The sequence below is a fragment of the Aspergillus affinis genome, assembly GCF_023601865.1.
Source record: "Aspergillus affinis strain CMG 70 chromosome Unknown NODE_219_length_28537_cov_84_971750, whole genome shotgun sequence".
NCBI classification, from domain to species: domain Eukaryota; kingdom Fungi; phylum Ascomycota; class Eurotiomycetes; order Eurotiales; family Aspergillaceae; genus Aspergillus; species Aspergillus affinis.
In genome coordinates, this window is record NW_026516000.1 from 1 (window position 1) to 22,150 (window position 22,150).

At 51.0% G+C, this 22,150-nt stretch overlaps 4 protein-coding genes across 4 annotated transcripts; 1 reads left to right on the forward strand and 3 right to left on the reverse strand.

Moving 5' to 3' along the window:
• Positions 1-1,839: 1,839 nt before the first annotated feature.
• Positions 1,840-2,658, reverse strand: KD926_004518 (SDR family NAD(P)-dependent oxidoreductase; the record flags this gene model as incomplete). Its single annotated transcript, XM_053095229.1, has 1 exon — positions 1,840-2,658. One exon carries the CDS (start codon positions 2,656-2,658, stop codon positions 1,840-1,842), a length of 819 nt encoding a protein of 272 aa, XP_052950078.1.
• Positions 2,659-3,229: 571 nt separating this feature from the next.
• KD926_004519 (putative ATP dependent RNA helicase) lies at positions 3,230-8,115 on the reverse strand (the record flags this gene model as incomplete). Its single annotated transcript, XM_053095230.1, has 10 exons — positions 3,230-3,445; positions 3,507-3,837; positions 3,891-4,104; positions 4,155-4,539; positions 4,590-4,731; positions 4,792-4,849; positions 4,898-5,619; positions 5,687-6,583; positions 6,655-7,294; positions 7,353-8,115. 10 exons carry the CDS (start codon positions 8,113-8,115, stop codon positions 3,230-3,232), a joined length of 4,368 nt encoding a protein of 1,455 aa, XP_052950079.1.
• A 349-nt stretch (positions 8,116-8,464) lies between these two features.
• On the forward strand, positions 8,465-18,657 carry KD926_004520 (putative translational activator; the record flags this gene model as incomplete). The annotated part of the gene is made up of 11 exons (XM_053095231.1): positions 8,465-8,585; positions 8,687-10,749; positions 10,821-15,525; positions 15,579-15,926; positions 15,983-16,064; positions 16,131-16,272; positions 16,329-16,870; positions 17,475-17,564; positions 17,753-18,022; positions 18,234-18,384; positions 18,511-18,657. The coding sequence occupies 11 exons, from the start codon at positions 8,465-8,467 to the stop codon at positions 18,655-18,657; spliced, it is 8,661 nt and encodes a 2,886-aa protein (XP_052950080.1).
• Positions 18,658-20,271: 1,614 nt separating this feature from the next.
• KD926_004521 (uncharacterized protein) lies at positions 20,272-21,663 on the reverse strand (the record flags this gene model as incomplete). The annotated part of the gene is made up of 1 exon (XM_053095232.1): positions 20,272-21,663. The coding sequence occupies one exon, from the start codon at positions 21,661-21,663 to the stop codon at positions 20,272-20,274; it is 1,392 nt and encodes a 463-aa protein (XP_052950081.1).
• Between the last annotated feature and the right edge of the window lie 487 nt (positions 21,664-22,150).

Consider the following 22,150-nt stretch of genomic DNA (forward strand, 5'->3'; position numbering starts at 1 on the left):
CCCCCCCCCCCCCCCCCCCCCCCCCCCCCCCCCCCCCCCCCCCCCCCCCCCCCCCCCCCCCCCCCCCCCCCCCCACGGCATACATACAGAATACCGAACAAGCACATACATACAATGCATGCACACCTTCGATTCGGTAAAACCACCACCCTTCCATTTCCCCCCTTGATCGGGTCTGTGGAATGTCGTGTCACCTGAGCTCTTCGTCATGTGCCTTTCTGTCTTTTTCTTTTTTCTTTCTTTCTTTCTTTCTTTTTTTTTTTTTTTTTTTCTCTTTTCTTCCCCCCTGCCTTTTCTGTCCTTCTTCTACTGGTTCCAGATGGCGGTCTCAATCGGCTTAAACTTTCCACGCATCCGACAAGCTAATTAGGTAGCCACCGCACGTATTCCGGATGTACTGTACTGGCCAAGTAGCTGGAGGCATGCAGACGGGTCTAAACGGGGCTGGGGCCAGCAGGGAAGAACCAAATCGAAAACCGAGATGGCAAATTCGATGTGGTGTGGTGGCCCATTATTGTTGTTGTCGTCGTCATCATCATCCGAACCGAAACCGAATACCTAGGCCAATTCAATTCAATTAATTGTTCATTGTACTCCATTGCATCCATTGTTAGGGTCGGATGGTTTGTTTGCAAGGGGAGGGAAAGAAATATGGAATTGACCTGGACTGAACCTGGTTGCGTTGGTTATCTTGCAATGGTGTGCGGTGTGTACCGGCCTGTATGTCTGTGTCGGCTTTTTCAGGTGGTACATGTAGTACGTACTACCACGTCGTTAAGAATTTTATCCTACCTACCTACCTACCTGTCTTCTTGCCTGCCTACGTATCTGCTTACCTAGACATGTAAGGGAAAATACGTACGGTGTTGGCTCTGGGATATGTGCTGCTGCTGTGGTAGGTGGTCGAGAGGGAACTGACATTGACATACCACAATCTATATCCCTATATATTATAACAAAACAGGCCGCCAAGCCACTCCCCAATCCCCTAGCTGATTCGTATCTATATGTTCATGCCAGCTGCCTTCCTACCGTCGGACAGAGATCTCGTGAGTCCCAAGGAAATCCGAGACGAGCAGATTGTTCGAGTCCCAGCAGCTGTGCACGCACCCCGGGTGACATTGTTCCTGCATCTCGGAGCATGTAGCTATCCATCTGGATAGCCATACCAGTGTAGTATGTACGTACACTGTGTATACCACATGTTCTTATACAAACCTTATTCTCTAGAGCCACTGGAGCTCTCGTCTTTGGGATGCTACCGCTTCGATGAGAGTTTCAGGGGCTTGTTTAGTGAGCGTTTCTACCACAGTGCAGTACACAATTAGTCCTTATCAGTGGTGTGCCTATCTATGGCTAGATAAAACCTGCTTAGGGCTGGCTGCTCTAGTGATCAATCACGTGCACAATGAATGACTTGCCGGTCTTTAGTTTGCGCAAGTATCGTGGTGATAGATAGAGAGCGTTTATTAGGCTGCCAGCAAGTACCATAATCCTCCACATTCCAAATCGCCGGATAATGGGAGGTTGAAATGCCATTGGCAGGATGGGCTATACGCAAAATCCAAAACAGACGAGCTTGGTTCAGTCATTCTGCAACCCGCCTATATTTTCCGTGGAAGTAGATGTGCATTCGTTGGAATCGTGTAAGCGAGGCCCTTGACTTGACATGAAATAGAACTAATGTCCCATCCATGAAAGCAGACCAATGAATTTATGACACATTGTTAATAATAACTTGCTAAATCCAGTCCCCATGAAACATTCAAATTCCCAAGCAGACGAGATAGCCACTGACTATTCCTTCGACCCAGAATGACAAGCGCCTTGATACATAGATCAGGGATCGCTAACCCAACCACCATCGACAACATACGAGCTTCCCGTGATGCCGCTCGCCTCATCACTTCCCAAGAAGACAATCACCTTGGCTACCTCCTCCGGAGCCAGATCCCGTTTCAGGCTCTGATTCTGAAATACCTCCGCGCGATACTCCGGCGTCAAGACATCCCTTATCTGTCTCTCCGTCGCAATAGCGCCCGGCATGACACTGTTAATCCTAATATTGTCAGGACCGAACTCTTTGCTATGCACGCGCGTGAGACCCATAATCGCCGCTTTGCAGGCTGCGTAGACCGGCTGACCAGCGGCCGGGATACGCCAGGAGATGGATCCCAAGTTGATAATACTCCCTCCGCCAGACTGTTTCATACCCGGGATAAAGGCCTGGGAGAGGAAGAACACATGTCGGAGATTAGTATTGACGTTGAAGTCCCAGTCCTTGAACGTGACCTGTGGCGTAGTAAGACGTGCACTGCTGCCCGTTGCGGCGGCGTTGTTGACCAAGACGTGCACCGGACCGTGCAGATCCAGGATCTTTGCGGATATCACTTGCAGCCGGAAAAGATCCAACACGTCGCAGTGGTAAAAGATCGGCGGGTGAATCGAAGGGCCGCCGCGTGCCTCAGCCTCTTTGGTCAGTTCCATGACCTTGTTGATTGTGCTTTGGGCTGCCTCTTGTGCGATATCGAGGAGGATCACTTTACTGCCTTGTAATGCAAAACGCTCGACGGTCGCAGCGCCGATTCCTTCTGCTCCGCCGGAGATGACGACGGTTTTGCCGTTAAGGCTTGGGTAGATTGCGGGTGCTGCTGACATGATGATGGAGGAAGTGGGAGGCCAGGTTCTGTTGATTGAGATAGGGAGATGAGGGGGAGTGCTTTGGTTCTATGTTTATCTTGACGTCGGCGCTTCTGCACCCCTCCCGGTCACGAGGGTTGGCATTGCCCAATCGGGACGTATACACTGCAGCGGAGGTGATGACACATGTTTGGTGTACAAAGTATAAACACTGTAGTAAGTAGACGAGTATGTAATCGCTGAATGTGCAATGTTTGATATATTCTTCATATCGGTATAGACTTCATCACAGGGCATTGACAGAACCCGTAGTCCCCTGTCCAGTACAAAGGACTCGCTTATCCAAAGATATGCTATCGACAAGCGCAACAAAGCAAACCAAACAAGTCTATCATGTACAGGTGAATCATATGCTTTTTTGCCCTTTCACCCTGACACCTCTTTTCTCATCCCAACATTAATCCGTCCTGCCAGCCAGCCAGCCAAAAACCAAACCTCATGAAACACATCAAGTTTATAGAACTGAAAAAGGATAAGAAAAAAAAAAAAAAAAAAAAAAAGAAAGCTGAAAAACACGCTTCCGTTCGTTTTATGCGTTATGCTTTCCCGCTTGCGAGAATATCTGGTTCCAGATATCGATCCACTGCTGTTGCTTGTACGACAGCACTTTCTGCGGGTCGCGGAACGTCCCAGATAAGATGTCTCGGATACGAGCGCTGAGAACCTTGAGTGCCAGCATCGACTTCCAGTCTCGAACGCTGAATCGTATCCGGTTGGCATCGATGGAGATAACGCCGGAGTACATCTGTCACGGAGGATTCGTTAGATTTGCGGTGGTTAATGCGGTTGCCGACTCTCGAACATACCTTGAACTCGGGCTCGCCACACAGCAAGGCAATGGCAAAGTCGTCTACCGCATTGGTTTCGAAGGCGTTGTAGTTTCGGTTGCGCCCCTGCATGATGTGGTAATATGAGAGCCATTTGATGGCAGGATCGGATTGCTTGTTCACCGAGGTGGGATGCAGCGTTACCGACTGATTGTTGGCCACATTCCGCCACCCTTTGCCCTCGCGGGTGAGTAGCTTTGGATAGAAACTCCAGGTGATGACAGAGTTGACAATTACGTCGTTAGTGCTGTTCACGTCGTATTCTTCGGGGATGATGAAGAATTGGCGCTGGCGACCGCCATATCGAGCTCTTTTATGATGTTAGGTGCGGGACAGGCATTGGAAGTTGGCAAGCCGACATACCTGTTCAAGGCCGCCTTTTGGGAAGGATCGAGGTTCAATAGGCCTGCGTCTGCAATTGACACTACAAGTTGCATCTTGATATCCTCAATGTTCAATAGTGTTTGAGGGCTGAGGAAATTCTTTCGGCAGAATGAGAATTCGTTAACGCCGGGTGTGCTCTTCGTGCGTTTCCAGGCGCAGTAGGCATTGTACACAGTCAGAAGATCAGAGTCGCCTGCAACAGTCAGCTTGTGCGAGCAATAAAAAGCATCGGTTGTCTATCACCTTTCCTGAACGAGAGTCTCGCTAGGTCTTTTTGGGTATTCGAGCCCATTGTGTTCACAAAAGGTGATTTGGAGGAAAGGATAGCGGCAATGCTGAGAGACGCGTCTAGGCATTTGAAGAACGCGCCATGGATAATCAGTTTTCCAAGGAAGACGTCCAGCGGTAGCTTCGCAAGCTGCATTCCTAAAGGCGTGAGATTTTCCGCGTTCGTGAGCGCCTTGACCTCCTTCAGGGAGTCGATTGCTCGGCGGATGTTCTTCGATGAAGGCGGGTCGAGTGCTTCGAGAAGAGTTTGCTCCACCTCACCCAACTTGCAAATCTTGACTCGCAACACGAGATCTTGCAAGGATAACCGAAGCATCTCGGGTGTTTGTTGCTCAGCGAGCTACAGATCGTCAGCATTGGGGTCCAACCTCCGAGTGAAAGAGGCCATACCGATTTTTCATGTCTGTACTTTGTGAACAAATGGAAGCAGATTCCATTTTGGACACGTCCAGCTCTTCCACGCCTTTGCTTCGCGTTCGCTCGGGAAATAAAAGCCTCTACCAGCCGCGAAAGCTGCCGTCTCTCGTCAAAGCTAACAGCTTTTGTTAGTAACGGGCATCACCGGAGGGTGCAAAAGAGTTAGTTCACTTACCGCATAGTCTTTTCTTTACCTGCATCGATGACAGCAGTGATGTCCGGAATCGTGATACCTAGGCATTGTTAATGACTACACTTCGTTATGGATGGGAGAAACGCACCAGTTTCTGCGATGTTGGTGGCAATCACAATCTTTCTCGTACCCGGCGGTGGCACATTGAACGCTTTCTCTTGATCTTCACTGGCGATGGATGAGTGGAGTGCGTGGACAATCCACCCCTTCTGGAACTCAGGTTCCGACAAAATCTCATCATTCAAGCGCCGGATTTCTGCCATACCAGGCATGAAAATCAGTATGGCTTTACTGTAGTGCTCCATTTCTGGACTCGTCGCAAGCTTGATGAGTAGTTTTCTGATCAACTGATAGTCGAGGCGATACTCGTCAAAATTGAGGATCGTTTCGCGTGTTTGCTTGGAGTATCCTTCAAGAGCGGCTTGTAGGCCACCTGTCGAATCACCCTGGGCATTTTCGCCGGCCATTTCGTCGGTATCCTCATCCACCAAGGCGTTTGAATCGTGCTCCGCCAGGCGGTAATTTGTCATCTCAACGGCATCTTCCAGGAACTTCATTTCCACTGGGAAAGTCCGACCTGGAATATTCATCACAGGAACGCCCCCAAGGTAGGTGGAGAAGCGTTGGGCCTCGAGGGTAGCCGACATCAGGATTAGTTTCAACTCCGGTCTTTTCTGCATCAACCGCCTGAGAACGATGAGAAGGAAGTCACTATCGATCGTACGTTCATGAACTTCATCAAGTACGACATGGGTGATATCTTGGAAATCATCGGGGCGCTCTAGCATTCGTACCACAACTCCGGTTGTCCTGATGAATATTAGCGTCCGCTTCTTATAGAGAAAAACAGAGAGACGGGGATGATGGGGAAGCATACGCAAAGACTAATCTCGTAGATTGGCTGACTTTGCTCTCCAGCCTGACCGCAAAACCAATGAGAGAGCGGGACGTTCCCACGTCATTCTTGCTCTCACCCAGTTCTTCGCTGACTCTTCGAGCCAAAGAGATAGCAGAGATCCTTCGGGGTTCTGTGACAAAAATCTTACAAGGACGGCCTCGCTGCATTTCGTCTTCAAGAATGAAGGACGGGATCTGCGTACTTTTTCCGCTACCCGTTTCACTGCAGATGATGAGCGCACGATGAGTATCTAGTGTACTGAGTATTTCGTCTTTGAAATTCCAGATCGGCAGGTTCATTCTTCCTAGGGCCATATGCTGGAAAGAAGGTGTCGATGACTTTTCTGCCCAGATACTCTGCAGTAGTTGATACTGGGTGTTCGACGATTCCTTGCCACCAGATGACTTGGCAGAAGATTCCATTCTGTTTGGAGTTCCATTTCTTCTGCGGAAATTGTCCAATAAGACGACATCATCTTCGAAGCTCCCGTGGTTTTCTTGTATCAACTTCTTCAAGCTCTTCACGGCCGTCTTATCCAGATCGTCCTCTTGAACCTTCTTTGCAGTTGCAAATTCAGTCCACAGGTCTCTCCATACGGCTGGAAGGCGCAGGTATGATTTCCCTTCCTTTGAGCTCTGTGGGAAAAGAATGAAAAGAGCTAACGTTGAGACGAATGCTTCTGCCTGCTGCGGTGTCGGTGTCGCCAGGTTGTCCATTGACACGAAGGTGGCCCATGGGCTTGACTTGTGAGTAACTGCATCCCATTCAAACTGGAAGGGACGGTCCTGAGGCTTGGACCACCGCACCTCAACTGCCCTGCGGTTGGTATGTGACGAAGGGGAAAAGTCTTTGTATGTAACAGTGGACCCAGAATCCCTAAAAGAATAGCAACAGCTATTAGACGGGCTCATGCAAGAGCTACGAAAGAGGGAGACCCATGACCATACCTTGCCCTGCAAGTCTCCTCTAACACACGACGAGGATTTAAGCCTGTCCATTTGCCAAAGTCACGGATTGTCACAGCGGCTTTGTTGAGTTCTTCGGTGATCACACCGGTTTCCAGAATCGGTTCTTCACCCTGGAACATGTCACCTAGAAGATCTGCAGCATCATCGATGTCCTCTTTTGGAGGCAAGGCTTGCTCTGACTTCTCCTCTTTATCGCCGTTGGCATCTGGAGAAGTTTTCTTTTCGGGCTCCATTTGTCGGGAAAAGGCAGCCTCTTTGCGAAGGTCGTCCAACTTCTCCCTCCACCGATATTCAGCCTCGGCGCGGTCAAAAAGTACATCATTTTCAATGCTGGCAATTTTACGCTGCAACCTTATTACTTGCGGGTTTTCACCGTCAGAGTCGGTGGCCTCTCGGCCTGATTTCTTCCCTCTTTTGGGTTTGTCGAAGAGATCAGGCTGCAGGCCATATAATTTAGTTTGCAAATCCAAAAACTTGGGCATCAGGGTATCGGGATCCAAAGAACTATCCGAGTCATAAGGACTCGAGGGAATTGATTCCCTATTTTCGCTTTTCGCCGGCTTGGCTTTGCTTTTATCCTGAGTTACTTTGGGGACCGGGGATTGTGCTGGCTCACGATCTAGTGTCGATTAGTTATTCCGAGTCCGCACACGATACGAAGCACTTGAAAGAGTTACCGGTTATCCAAGAGATATTCTTTTCATCTTTGCGCAGCTGCGTGGTCGTCTGTAAATAGGACGGTAGTTCCTTCAGTTTGCAGTGCATGGCGAGCCAGTCCAACGCCTCGTCCAGATTACACACCATGTCCCTATTGGCATAGGCAAAATTACCGGCAAAATAAAGCAAAAGGTGCTTTAAAACCTCTTCTACTCTTTCCTCGGGGAATCCAAGTTTCAGTAGGGTCTCCTTTAGAGTCCAGACTCTCCCGTATAGCTCTTCTTCCGAGCTGGCCTTTTTCAGGCCATTCGGATCGCGACCCGGCAAGGGACTAAGTTCGCGCTCTTCCATCTCGACGAGACCTAATATGGAGTCCAGTATATCCCTAGGGAGCCATTCTAGAAGGTTTAATAATACGGCCTGTTGGCGGAGAACTCTTCGCTCGGTTTCCAGTTTGGTGACTTGGCGGGCGGCGTCATTCTTGCATTTCGCTGCGTATTTATCCACCAGTATTTGTAGCTCCGCATCCTCCAGATGCTTTTCTAGCTCCTCGGGGGAATAATTCTGCAGCGAAGAAGTGTCTTGCGTCGCGGGCGCAGGTTGGCTGGGCTCCGCGGGGGTAGGTCGATCACTCTCCGAAACCGACTTCGATTCGGCGGCCGTTGTAGGAGCTGTAGAGTCAGTAGAGGCGATCGGCTTTGGTTTCGAAGGCACCGAGACTGTTGCGAACCCTCTTGCGGGGTTAGAGGCGGGCTTCTTCTTTTTCTTGTTATTTGGCGGCATAGTGGGTGATGAATCACTGGGGGGCGGAGGCGGGGGTATAAATGCAGAAAAGATACGAGAGGGAGAGAGGGGAATAAAGAGAAAAAGAGAAAATAACAGAAGAAAAAAAGAGAAATCAACACAAATGTAAGTCTATGTCTTTTGCAGAACACCAAAGTTGAAAGAAATCGTGGAAAAGGAAATTGAATGAAGGTCGGAGAGGAGCGAGTGAGAAAGAGAGAGAGAGAGAGTAAGAGGCCTTGATTATTGGGCGGCGAGCTCTCCCCACAACGCCGAAAACTTTTATGACAACATCATCGACCGCAGGCCCAACTCCATTCTCCCGTCCCGACATGCTCCAGGCCCAAACATGGACGACTTTCCATGGGATCAAGTAAAGGCAGGGGACCTGGAGACTCTGCATCTCGTTCTCTTCACGAGTTCGACTTCTCGCAGAATTCGTGCTCTCCAGGACCTGCGCGATCGAATTGGTAAGAGTGGCATGGCGCCGCCTGGAACCCCTCCCTCGCTTTCTCTCCCTCCCTCCCTCTCGCATTCCATCCCCAATTCTCACCGTTGGCTGCTCTCACAGGTTCCGATCTCCCTCAAACAATTCGTGAGCCTCTCATCGAACTTCTGTTCAAGACTTATCCTCTCTACGTCGACCGTGCGTCCCGACAGGCCGTTCAGCAATGTCTCCGCTCGCTTCTGGTGGACCCAGTGTCGTCCGACCTTCTCAAGCTTCTCACCCAGAAGTTGCAAATTGAATCGTCCAAGACCGGATTGGCGGCCAGTTCCGCCTTCGTGCTACTAGAATGGTGCTCGATCTTGCTCCAGAACTTCAAAACCGATTCCGAGACGCCGCTTCCTGTCGTGTTGGATCTCATCGCCGTGGACGCCAAGGCTCTGGAAACCTGCCTTTCCGCCGGCCCCAAATCCGCCGTAAAGCAATCCGCGCTTAGAGTCACCCGACGCGCTCTACGAGCCGTTTTCTCATCGCCAACCCGAGGTGACGATGCCATTCGTGAATCCGTCCGCCGATTGACCAGCGATTCCACCGCGGGACAGAAGAATGCGCCCTTTCTTGGGGTCATCTCCGGAGTTTGCGCCCGTCTGCCAGGGAAGAAGGCTGTGCTGGAGGAGGAAAAGAAGGCCATTGTCGCGTTCTATGTCAAGGAACTTGTCGGATCCAAGACTGTTCCCCCAGGCCATATTGCCAACGGCCTATTCGACTTCTTCGTCGCATTCGTATCCTATGATGACGTGGTGTCCGAGATCATCCCGCCTTTGGAGAAGGCCATCCTGCGAGCCCCGGAGGTGGTTTTCAGCGGTCTGGTACCGTCGCTTTGCTCCGCGCTGCCGGAAGACGTTGATCTCTCGGAGGTCCTGCAATCCCGGCTACTGAAGCACCTTCTTGCCAGCATGAAGTCGAACAACCCGGCCATCAGACAAGGCGCTGTCCAATCCTTCGAATCGTTACTCTCTCGATCCAAGGCTGAGGGCTTGCTTCTCAATATCGCGAGCGAGGTTATCGGTCCTCTGAAGACCCAAAAAATCACTAATCCCGAGCACCGTGCCGCATATGCTCAATCGCTCTCGGCTGTCCTACCCTCGGTCAGTCTCTCCAAGGATGTGGTCCAGGGACTCGTTCCCGTGTTTACGCGTGAGTCCAATGAGGTTGCATTGGAACAAGAAATCAAAGCGTTCTCTATCCACCTGGCTGTTCTTGTCAAATCGAATGTCAAGGTCAGCGATGACGTCGTCAACACCATTGTCAAGGGATCTGCGGAAAAGCGAATCCCATTCCGCAAATTGTGGCAGCTCAATGTTGGCGAGGTCTTCTGGAACGCCGATCCTGCCAATCTAGTCAATCCTGAGGTGGCCTGGCTCGTGACTAAATTCCTCAACAAGATGAAGGAATTGTTCACTGAAGTCTCTTCTAATCCCTTGCCATCGGCTCAGAGCGGCGCCCTATCATCAGCTTACGTCTTTCTGGCGCTTGCCGGGCACTTGGCTGCTGTGCAGGACTTTGACCAGGCTGCGTGGGACACCGTAGTGACCCAATCGCTCGTGCTCAGCCCCAAGCCCTCGTTCCTTTTGAACCCTAGAGCCTACTCTAAGTTGACCTCACAAGCTGAGACTCAATGGGCCGTCAGGACGCTGGCTGCCATCGCATCCAGCTCGAAATTCGAGGGCGCCGAAGATGCCGCTAAGGTTGCTTGGGGACAGGCGTTTATCTTCACTATTACTTCGCCCGGTCTTCACACAAACTTCCGAGAGAGCTCCGCTCGTACATTGTCGGAGGTCCATCTCAAGAACATCGGGCTGATTAGCCGTGTCATGATAGATGCTCTATGGGCTTGGATTCTTTCCTTTAGAACCGCCGAGAAAGAATCTGCCCCAGTTTCCGCGGGTCCAGAAAGCGAACGGTTCCTCCACCTCATTGCGAAGGCCCTCTGCCCGAGCGCATCCAGTGTGCCCGAGTTGGAAAAAGTAACCCCTGAACTGAAAGGCCAGCTTGTCAAACTTCTCATCCTTTGCCGGCCAGAACTGATCCCGAATGTTTCATGGATTGCCTTGTGTCTACGCACCGGAACGGACCCCGGGAACCTTGTTCGTGAGTTCTCAGAGGAATGCATGAAGCAGTTAAACCAAGTTCAAGCGGTACGGCCTCCTCATATCCTTCCTGTCTTAAACTCCTCTTTTGCTAAATTTTCTACCTACAGGATCCTGTTCAATCCAAAATCCCTGAAATCGATGCTGCTGTGTGGGCTGCTGCCGGAGACTTGGCATTTGTGGCTCCTGACACTATGGTCCCTCAGCTTGTTTCTCAGATCCAGATCGATTTGGATTCTTCCCGACTTTCTAAGTTGACACCGACCGACGCGGCTATCGCCCGTACTCCTGAGGGCACTATGTTTGTCGATGTCTTGAGCACCAAATCTAAACAGCCTGCCTTTGACAAGAACACCAAGGACTACGACATCCTCAAGTGGGAGGAAGAGCTGCGCTCGCAGTTGGCTGCAAAGAAGGGCGAGAAACCGAAGAAGCTCACCGTAGACGAGCAGGCTAAGGTTAAGGCCCAGCTCGCAAAGGAGTCTAAAATCCGCGAGGAGGTTCTTCAGGAGGTCAAGAGAATCGAGAGGGGTGCCGGCATCACTCAAGGCCTCGCGGATGGCCCTGCCGTTGATGCTGATGGTTGGATCAATGCCGCCGTGAGCTCCTTGCTGGCCGCCTCGGAGGCTGGTGCTGGTCTAATCACCGGCGACACCATTTCCAAGACATACGTCAAATGTTCCGAAAAGGTATCTACCCGATTGGGCCCGTTGCGCACTTTCGTCGGTGTTGCTACCTTGCGAGCTCTGGGAAAAAGCAACCTGCCTCCTGAGATGGAAATAGAGCCTCTGGGACAACTTGTAACGAGAATTCTCTACCGTTTGCGCTTCGCTTCCGAACAACGCCCCTTCGACATCTCATCTTTGGCCTATCTCCTTCCGCTAATTTTTGCCATCATTACCCAAAATGGGGTTGACGAGCAGGACGCGGAGCAAGAGGGAGAACAAGTGCTGCTTGCTCTTGAATTCCTGTCTTTCCATTCCGGCTCGTTCGGTGATGAACGTCTTCCTCGCGTTGCGGTGCTGGAGCACTTGCTCACCTCGATGCAGAAGTACACTACTCATTACAAGTTGATCAAGGATACTCTGTTCGATCTGTGCAGATGCATCTCGCCCAACCTTGCCAAAGAAGAGCTCGATGTTCTCCTCAAGGGCACCATCGTCTCGGATGTGTCGGTTCGGACATCCTTCTTGCAGGCTATCGATGCTGAGATTGATTTGACCGACCTCGATTTCTACGAACAAATCTGGTTGGAGTGCCACGACCAAGTGGAAGAGAATGCCGAACTTGCGGAAACAATATGGGAAGATAATGCATTGGAGGTCGATGACTCCACGTACGGGAAGATTATTCCATACCTCGGTTCCAAGGACGCACAGCTCAGAGGTGCTGCAGCTCGTGCGCTGGCACATGCCATTGAATCGAACCCTTCCGTGTTTGGCGATATTGTTTCCGAGCTGCAAGCCAAGTATGAAATCGAGGCCAGGCCCAAAGCACCCGAGAAGGACGCATACGGAATGCCCAAGAAGATGGACTTGACAGACCATTGGGAATTCCGCAGCGGCATTGCTCTTGCATTCAGTGCAATGACCCCTAGGTTTGAGGGCGATCATATTGTTTCTTTCCTCCGATTCTTGATTGAAAGGGGTCCTCTGATCGACCGCAGCGGTGTGGTCAGGACTCAAATGGCCGAGGCCGGTCAATCTGTGATTGCTGCGCGCGGCCAGCAGAAGGTTGAAGAGTTGATGATTCTCTTGGAGACTACATTGGAGACATCAGACAAGGGAAGTGAAACTTCTGACCTGCTGAACGAAGCAGTGGTGGTCTTGTACGGATCTATTGCCCAGCATCTCAAGGCCGATGATCCTCGTTTGCAGACCGTTATTCAGAAACTTCTCGCCACTCTCCCAACACCTTCGGAAAGTGTGCAGGCCGCTGCTTCCACATGTCTTCCGCCTCTTATCCGTCTTTCTGGCTCCCGAAGCGCAGGATACGTTCAGGAAATGCTGGATCAACTCCTGCAGTCGAAGAAGTATGCCACACAACGCGGTGCCGCCTATGGTCTTGGTGGTATCGTCAGCGGTAAGGGTATCTCTACCCTTCGCGAGTTCCAGGTCATGTCCCACCTTCGCGCAGCCGCGGACAACAAGAAGGAACCACACCAGAGACAAGGTGCCCTGTTGGCTTACGAGCTTTTTGCGACTATCCTTGGTCGCATCTTTGAACCATATGTGATCCAGATTGTCCCGCAACTTCTGGCCGGCTTCGGTGACCCTAACGCCGACGTCCGTGATGCTTGCCTTGACGCAGCTAAGGCTTGTTTCGCCAATCTCAGTTCCTATGGTGTCAAGAAGATCCTTCCCACCCTGCTCGACGGTCTCGATGACACGCAATGGCGAAGTCAAAAGGGAGCCTGTGACCTCCTCGGAGCCATGGCCTATCTGGACCCGCAACAGCTGGCGGCAAGTCTGCCGGCCATTATTCCTCCGCTGACGGTTGTTCTCAATGACACTCACAAGGAAGTACGCAATGCCGCTAACCGAAGTCTTCAAAGATTCGGTGAGGTCATTAGCAACCCAGAGGTGAAGAGCTTGGTCAGTGTGCTCTTGAAGGCTCTGAGTGACCCCACCAAGTTCACAGACGAGGCTCTGGATTCGCTCATCAAGGTTTCCTTCGTTCATTACCTGGATGCTCCCTCTTTGGCGCTGGTTGTCCGTATCCTTGAGCGTGGTCTTGGAGACCGGTCGACGACCAAGCGGAAGTCCGCACAAATCATCGGCAGTTTGGCCCATCTCAGTGAGCGTAAGGATCTCATCACGCATCTGCCAATTATCGTTTCCGGTTTGCAGCTGGCCATTGTCGATCCTGTCCCCACCACTCGTGCGACCGCGTCCAAGGCTCTCGGTTCCCTGGTCGAGAAGCTCGGAGAAGACGCTCTTCCCGACCTCATTCCCAACCTTATGTCTACGCTCAAGTCGGATACCGGCGCTGGTGACAGACTGGGATCTGCTCAAGCCCTTTCGGAAGTCTTGGCCGGATTGGGAACTACGAGACTCGAAGAGACCCTGCCTACGATCTTGCAGAATGTTTCCAGCTCCAAACCTGCTGTCCGTGAAGGTTTCATGACCCTCTTCATCTTCCTTCCGGCCTGCTTCGGAAACAGCTTCGCCACTTACCTCAGCAAGATCATCCCACCCATTCTTGCTGGTCTGGCTGATGATATTGAGTCGATTCGCGAGACCTCTCTTAGGGCAGGTCGCTTGCTTGTCAAGAACTTCTCTTCGAAGGCTATCGACTTGCTTCTTCCGGAGCTGGAGCGCGGTCTTGCGGACGACAGTTACCGTATCAGGTTGAGTTCCGTCGAGCTGGTGGGTGATCTTCTCTTCAGCATCACGGGTATCACGGCCAAGGCCGACGACGAAGAAGAGGTCGAAGAAATCGCCCAGGCCGGACAATCCCTGCTAGAGGTTCTTGGAGAGGAAAGGAGAAACAAGGTCTTGTCTGCTCTGTTCATTTGTCGCTGCGATACTTCGGGTATGGTCAAGAGCGCAGCCATGGCTGTTTGGAAGTCGCTTGTTGCTTCTCCCAAGACGCTCAAGGAGATGGTGGGCACTCTGTCTCAGCTCATCATCCGTCGCCTTGGCTCCTCGAACATGGAGCAGAAGGTCATTGCTAGCAATGCTCTGGGTGACCTGATTAAGAAGGCCGGAGAATCTGTTCTCTCGACCTTGCTGCCTACTCTCGAAGAGGGTCTGCGGACATCGCCCGATGTTGATGTCAAGCAAGGTATTTGCATTGCCCTTCGTGAGCTCATTACTGCCGCTTCGGTCGACGCTCTCGAGGACTACGAGAAGGTGCTCATCTCCACTGTCCGGGTGGCTTTGGTGGACCATGACGAGGACGTTCGTGAGGCTGCCGCAGAGGCCTTTGACGCTTTGCAGCAAATCCTGGGCAAGAAGGCTGTCGACCAAGTTCTGCCTCATCTTCTCCTCCTGCTGAGAAACGATGAGGATGCTGAGCAAGCGCTATCGGCGCTCCTGACGCTTCTCACCGAGCAGACCCGGGCTAATATTATCCTGCCCAACCTAATCCCGACTCTGCTCACCGCGCCCATCTCGTCATTCAACGCCAGGGCTTTGGCCTCGCTGGCTGAAGTGGCCGGTTCCGCCATGACTCGCAGACTGCCAACTATTCTGAACTCGCTAATGGACAACATCATATCAACCACCGACGATTCTCATCGCGAGGAACTGAGCAGTGCGTTTGACACCGTCTTGGTTTCTGTGGACGAGTTTGACGGTCTCAATGTGGTGATCAACGTCATGCTGACGCTCCTGAAACACGATGATCACCGCCGTCGCGCCAATGCAGCGCTCCACATGAACAAGTTCTTCTCCGGCGCTTCCATCGATTTCTCGAGATACTACCCCGACTTGATCCGTGTCTTGCTCATCTCATTCGATGACAGCGATAAGGATGTCGTCAAGGCTGCTTGGACTGCTCTTAGCGGACTCACTTCTCACATGCGCAAAGAGGAAATGGAGGTTCTTGTTGTTCCTACGCGTCAAGTCCTGCGGGGAGTCGGTGTCCCTGGGGCGGATCTCCCTGGATTCAGCTTGCCAAAGGGTATCACTGCCATCCTGCCTATCTTCTTGCAGGGCCTCCTCAACGGTACTGTCGACCAGCGTACGCAGGCAGCTCTCGCCATTGGCGACATTGTCGACCGTACCGCTGCGGCTTCCTTGAAGCTATTTGTGACCCAGATTACTGGTCCTTTGATTCGTGTCGTTTCTGAACGCTCGGTTGACATCAAGTGTAAGTTTCTCACTGGTTTGTATACTTAGTATGATGCTAATGGGTCTATTAAGGTGCCATTTTCCATACCCTCAACAAACTTCTGGAGAAGATTCCGCTGGCCGTCAAGCCCTTCCTGCCCCAGCTTCAGAGAACATTTGCCCGTGGTCTGGCAGACTCGACTAGTGAGACTCTGCGCAACCGTGCAGCCAAGGGTCTTGGAATCTTGATCACATTTACCCCGAGGGTCGATCCTCTGATTGCAGAGCTCATCGCTGGAACGAAGACCCCCGACATCGGCGTGAAGAACGCAATGATGAAGGCCCTTCAAGAGGTTGTCGGCAAAGCTGGTGCCAATATGAGTGATGTTTCCAAGAACTCCATCCTCTCTCTTATTGACGACGATGCAAGCGACCAGACGGGTATGTTCATTGCGTCCGGTAGTGGTACTACCTGTTCTTTTCTAATTATTTCACAGACACTGTTGCTATTACCAACGCCAAGTTGTTGGGAGCGCTCGTCAAGGTTCTTCCTGCGGCCACGGCAGGACCTCTTATCAAGTATGTTACCACCTTAGAAAGCTCGCCTTAGTACCGGTTCTTTGTTTACTCATCTCCCCGTTCTAGGAGTCGCGTGCTCACGACGCACATGTCGCATGGCTCGGTCCTGGGGCTAAATGCACTGCTCGTCGAGTCTCCGTTGTCTCTGACGGAACAATTCTCCTCGGAAACGCACTCGATTATTTGCCAGGGTGTCACGCATAAGGATGTAAGTGGCGTCCCATCCCTACACTCATGAACTTTTTTTTGACTAATATTGGATAGCCCTTCATCGCCGACAACACTGTCCTCGCGGCTGGCAAGTACTTGTTGGTGGAAGATGAACATCGCAACTTCGAGAGCACCAAGGCCATCTTCGAAGCCCTGGCTCCCTGCATCCAACCAGGCACGTCTTCCGACACCCGGCGCTTGGCCCTGGTGGTTCTCCGTACGGTCAGTCGACTCCACCCGGAGATGACTAGACCCCACCTGGCGCTGCTCGCACCGCCCGTTTTCGCCAGCGTTCGCGACGTCGTGATTCCCGTCAAATTGGCTGCGGAGTCCGCCTTCCTGGCCATTTTCTCAGTCATCGACTCCGAAGGTGCCGTGTTTGATAAGTACATGGCAGGACCTGGGTCCGAACTCCCGCCAGGCCCGAAGCGCAGCATGTCGGACTACTTCAAGCGGGTTGCCCTTCGTCTCGGAGGACAAGCTCGGGAACGCAAGGAAGCCGAAGGTGGACAAGGCGGATTGGGACTCTCCAATGATGAGGCTGATGATGAGAAAGAATTGTGGAGCATTGGAAAGGTGGATCTTGGGGACTCCTCGTTCGAGGAATGATTGTAGTTTTTGTTACTCCAGCGTGCATGAGCTAGATCTATACCCCCTTTGTTCCATGAAGGGAATCATGTTTTCTTTTTTCTTTCTTGTTTATACATTGGATTTAAAAAGAAGTTAAAAGTTTGTGATGAACAATGCATGATGTTAGTTTTCTATGATTTCCTAGACTCGTTATCTATTATCTACACTATTAAACTATGCCCTATACTGGCCCCGGCTAAACTAGAAGGAGTAAACAATTTGATAGATGCCGGAGCACGTGACCATAACTGGGCCTGGTCTAAGGAAATCTCAATCGGGAGACCGAGGCACAGCGGAAAAAAGCAGAGCATGAGATAGACTGTGATTCTTCTCGGCGGGTGCAAAGCAAGTAAAAGAAGGTAATTCCATTCCCCCGCGCTGGTGCGATGCAGTCATCTCATATCGTCATGACGAGGGACGTTGGATGACTCATCTCGACTCATAACTAACTAACTAGTTAACTAACTAGTTAGTTAGTTAACTTACGCCAAGCCCCGGGGCCGGGGCACAAACCCTAAGGTGGAGCGACTCGCTTAGCGACACAGTGGCTTAGCTAATCCGCCGCCCGAGTCTCAAACTCCTCAGCCGTAGGAATTCTCCCAGTCGACGAGTGCAACGAACATCATCCGCCAACGACCGTCGATACGCCGACTTCAAGATGTGAGTTTTATCTCCAAATTCAGAATCTCGTTCAACCCGGGGAACTCCTGTCCTTCGATGGCTTCAGTTCCCATGTTCCGGCCTTTCTTTTGCCCTCGTGGGGCTACGCCCTCTCTTATCTCCCCCCATGCACGCATCCATCCCTAAGGATCTCCTGCTGACCGACGGGTTTTTCTCTGAACAAATAGGGTCAACCTTCGCACCCAGAAGCGCCTCGCCGCCTCCGTGGTGGGCTGCGGCAAGCGCAAGATTTGGCTTGACCCCAATGAGATGAACGAGATCTCCAACGCCAACTCTCGCCAGACCATCCGCAAGCTTGTCAGCGATGGTCTCATCATCCGCAAGCCCGTCACCATGCACTCCCGCGCTCGCGCCCGTGAGCTCAACCTGGCCCGCAGAGACGGCAGACACCGTGGCCTGGGTAAGCGCAAGGGTACCAAGGAGGCCCGTATGCCCAGGTATGCTCAAACAACATCCAGTTCTTGATTTCGAGGATCCATGCGCAGCGGAGGAATAGAAAGAAGAAACAAGAAAGAGTTGTCTCGGTCGCTCGCAATATGGGGGACTCAATTACATTACCGACCGAGATGCGATCGACATGGAACAATCTGCGTAACATACGGTGAAGGGAATCACAATGTGCTAATGGGTTTGTTTTCTGGAATTTAGCCAGGTCCTGTGGATGCGCCGCATGCGTGTTCTCCGTCGTTTGCTCGTCCGCTACCGTGCCTCCGGCAAGATCGACAAGCACCTTTACCACGAGCTCTACCACCTGAGCAAGGGTAACACCTTCAAGCACAAGCGTGCTCTCGTTGAGCACGTAAGTTCCGCCTTCGTCTTTGATTGATTTGTGGCTCGATACAACATACCTGAAATCCTACAACGCCGCACTTTTCATTTGATGAGGAATTGTCGGACTAATCTATTTTTTTTTTCCACACAACAGATCCAGAAGGCTAAGGCCGAGCGCACCCGTGAGCGTGCTCTCAAGGAGGAGATGGACGCCAAGCGTGCCCGCAACAAGGCTCTCCGTGAACGTCGGGCTGAGCGCCAGGAGGCCAAGCGCAACGCTCTCGCCGAGGGTCAGGAGTAAATTTCCTTTGTTGACGTTTGACGGCGGTGCGGAGGTTGAAGCAGGGAATGAACTTGGGAACGCTCGATCAGGCAACGGAAACTCGGTCGACCGATTTCCTTTTCTGCTTTGGCTCGATGGTTTGATTCATCCGGGACGGGTCTTTTTTTTTTGTCATATGGAGAATCTGGATCGGGGAAAAGGGTTCGTTCGGGAAAAGAGCAAGGGGGGATGACGTGCAAAAAGCGTTTACCCTCCCCTTTTTTTGGCTTTTTTCTCTCCTCGGATTGATAATACCAACTTCTGAGAGATGAAAAAGTGAGGATGCCCAGCAAAAGGAAAAGAAAAATATCCCCATCCTATTAAATCAAAACAAATGGCATGGCGCTTTGTGTGATACGAAATCTCGAAATTTTTTTTATTTCATCTTCCATCGTCTCCCTCCGATGTTCCAATCCTCAATAATCTTCGTCCCTTTTTTCTCCCCTCTCCGACCGGTTGTTTTTATCACCTGTCTTTCACTCTCCCCCTATGTTTTCTATCTGCTGTCTGTCCTCCGTCACCGCTGCGCTACACATGTTCTAAATATTAATGTCGTAACGTCTGGAATAATCTCTCTGTTTGCTTGGATGCTCTATGTAGCTTGTCTAAATGTTGCATATCGTACAATCTACATGTCTACCGCGTATCGTTGATCGAATTCAGAAGATGCCTATCTCTTAAAATCCCTTACATTCTTGCATTCTACAGTCCCGGTAGATACTTGACGTAGTTTGATTTGGGTTGATCATTGGATTGACCAAATCAGCATCAAAGGGCGTTCTCATCGGGGCTTCAGATTTGGCGAGACATAGGACATAGTACTTCTGGATGTGTGGACATTTTCATTTTTGACTGTCGGTGGAGCATAGCGTCCGAAGTAACTATCCGATGCCGATATATCTCTGTCAATGGTTGACGTATGCCGGGTAGATTGCTCACGATCTTATAGAAGACACATGGTTCAAGTTAATATATATTTTGGCGAAAGAAAGAATCAAAGAACAAACAAACGCTATATTAAATTACGATCGGAATTGATAATGGACAGGAGAGGAGGACTTTTGATTTTATATTCAGTTGCTTCACCAAGCTAGGTTAGGTAAATATTCATATTGGGTGAGATTCAATTCTGTTAATGTTAATACAGCCTATCGAAGACAAGACCGAACGCTCCATCAAAATGAAAAAGATAAGACCAAAAAAGATAAGATCGCTGAATAGTACTTATACATTATTCGTACAGAGGCCATTACTCCTCATCTGCTAGGACTGCAGCAATCGTATCGTAAACTAAGGTAGAATACAGAAGAGAAGTGAAAGCGTCAGTCAGGGTCATGGTATGCGTCTCGCCATGTGCGCCATTTTTTTTTCTTTTTTTTCCCAATGCATTGAGTTGATTTTCGGGTTGCTGTGTTTTGCAGGATTTTATTCATGGCTCATACGTTTCATATCATATCACATATATTTTCGTTGATTAGAGTCCTCGGAATGGAAGATGAGGGAGCAATGAGAAGAAAGAAGTTGCTCGCTTCGAGGTTCCATCGGTGCCGGTGGAAAGAGGGACAGTTTTGTGTTACCGTGTTCCGATTCTTTTTATACCTGAGCCCGGGTGATAGTGGAAGTACTATACCGGTCCATTGCCTTGGCAGGGATCTCTAAGTCGAAGGGATCGCTGCGTGTACTGGCTCGCGTTACTGGCTCGGTTGGCGAATAGAGTCCCAGTTCGGCTGCCGATGCACCGTAGCTGAACCGCCGGAGGCTACTCCCGGAGCTGCTACGCCCCGGAAGAATGATGGTGCTGCCTAAGCTGCGATCGCTACCGTACATGGATCCTTCGTCCCGCATGAAGGGAATACCAGGGCGTCGATGGCTATCCGAGGAGGCGAAGGATAAAGGGAGAGATGCGGGCCGACGAGGGTAGCTGGCCCGTCCTGTGCGCTGATGGTCATCGAGGAACGGATATCGAACTGTGTTTTTAATGTGGTAGGCGTTTTCCCGCGATGTCGGTAGGATTTCATCCGAGTCGGAGAAAGGATCGCAGTAGTGATTTTGGTGTTGTTGGTTAGAACCATGGTGGCCATCGTAGCTGGATATTAGTGGTGCATTAGGTATGAAATTGTACAGTGAACTGTTTGAAGAAGTCTCAGACACATTTGAGGCAGCGGACCGGTGATCGTGGTATAGGCCAGTCGCGGAGTCTGGTGATTGGCGGCCTTCGTGCAGCGGCTTTTCACTGCCCCTGACACTTTGGCCGCCTTTCGATTTCCGTCGGTTACGGAGTATGAGAAGACATATCAAAAGTGCAAGGACGAGAAACGCCGTTGCACCCAGTACGCTGCCCAGGATGGTACGCAGTGGGACACTGTCATTGTTGTCCTCGGATGACGCTGGAGTTTCTCGAAACGAATGAGTCTGGGAAGGAACGCTTCCGGTGGTTGTTGAGACTAATGTAAAGGAGGTGGTGGCATTGACCGGAGGTATGGTTGTATGCACAGGGATTGTCGAGCTATATGAAGGAGAGGAGAAAGTTGGTGTTGAGTGGGATGACACTGTGGTGGCATCATAGATAGTATCATGGGAAGATGGCCGGATGTCTGTATTTACTTCATCCGGGACAGAACTGGCGGGTGCTAACGACGGTTTATTTAGAATGGCTGTAATGACCGTAGCAGCCGTTGTCGCCGTTGGAGTGACGGTCACCGGTGCAACATCCGCTTTTTGTGACGTCTGCGAGGCAGTTGTTTCACCAGCGGGTGGTGGTACCTTGATATCGTATGTGCTGGAAGTGGCAAAGCTATTGAACAAAGGCTCAACCAGTTGTGTGGGAGCCAAGGTTTCACCGAATACATCAGATGTCGACGAAGTCAGGGAAGAAGTTAGGGTTTGCAAGGAGGTGGTTGACGGCGTTACTTCTGCCGATTTCTTGTGGACTTTGGTACATTGTAGCCCATGATGAAAGATCACCGCAGGGCTCGACATTGACATGTCGCCTAGTTCGGAAGGAGGCTTTGGACGTGACAAATGTCGTAGCTAAACCGAGGAAGGGAGAAGGCAGAAAAAGCTGCACAGCATGAGGAAGAACTAAGGGGGCTGTAAGACTAGATATCACAAGGCGTTTGCACGGTAGACCGGGGTGTCTAAGCGTCGAGTCGACAAAGTAATCAAGGAATGACTGTGAAAGGGATTAAGCAACGAAAAACGAATGAAAGGTCTTCACAATATGATCAAAGAAGGGAAATGTGAGCATGCTAATTCAATCGCATTGTTTTTTCTTCGAATCTATGAGGGGCAATCACCAGACTAAGCCATGACAACAGGTGTCTAAGGCGTTTTTGGCCCACGTCGACTGTGCCGTTTCAGGAACAGATGGTGAGGCAGAAATGGCACAAGCATGGGATTCGATCACGTTGGCAAGTAAGTATATATTGACAGACAAGCGAGGAAGACAGGGATGAGAAAACGGCCCAAAAAG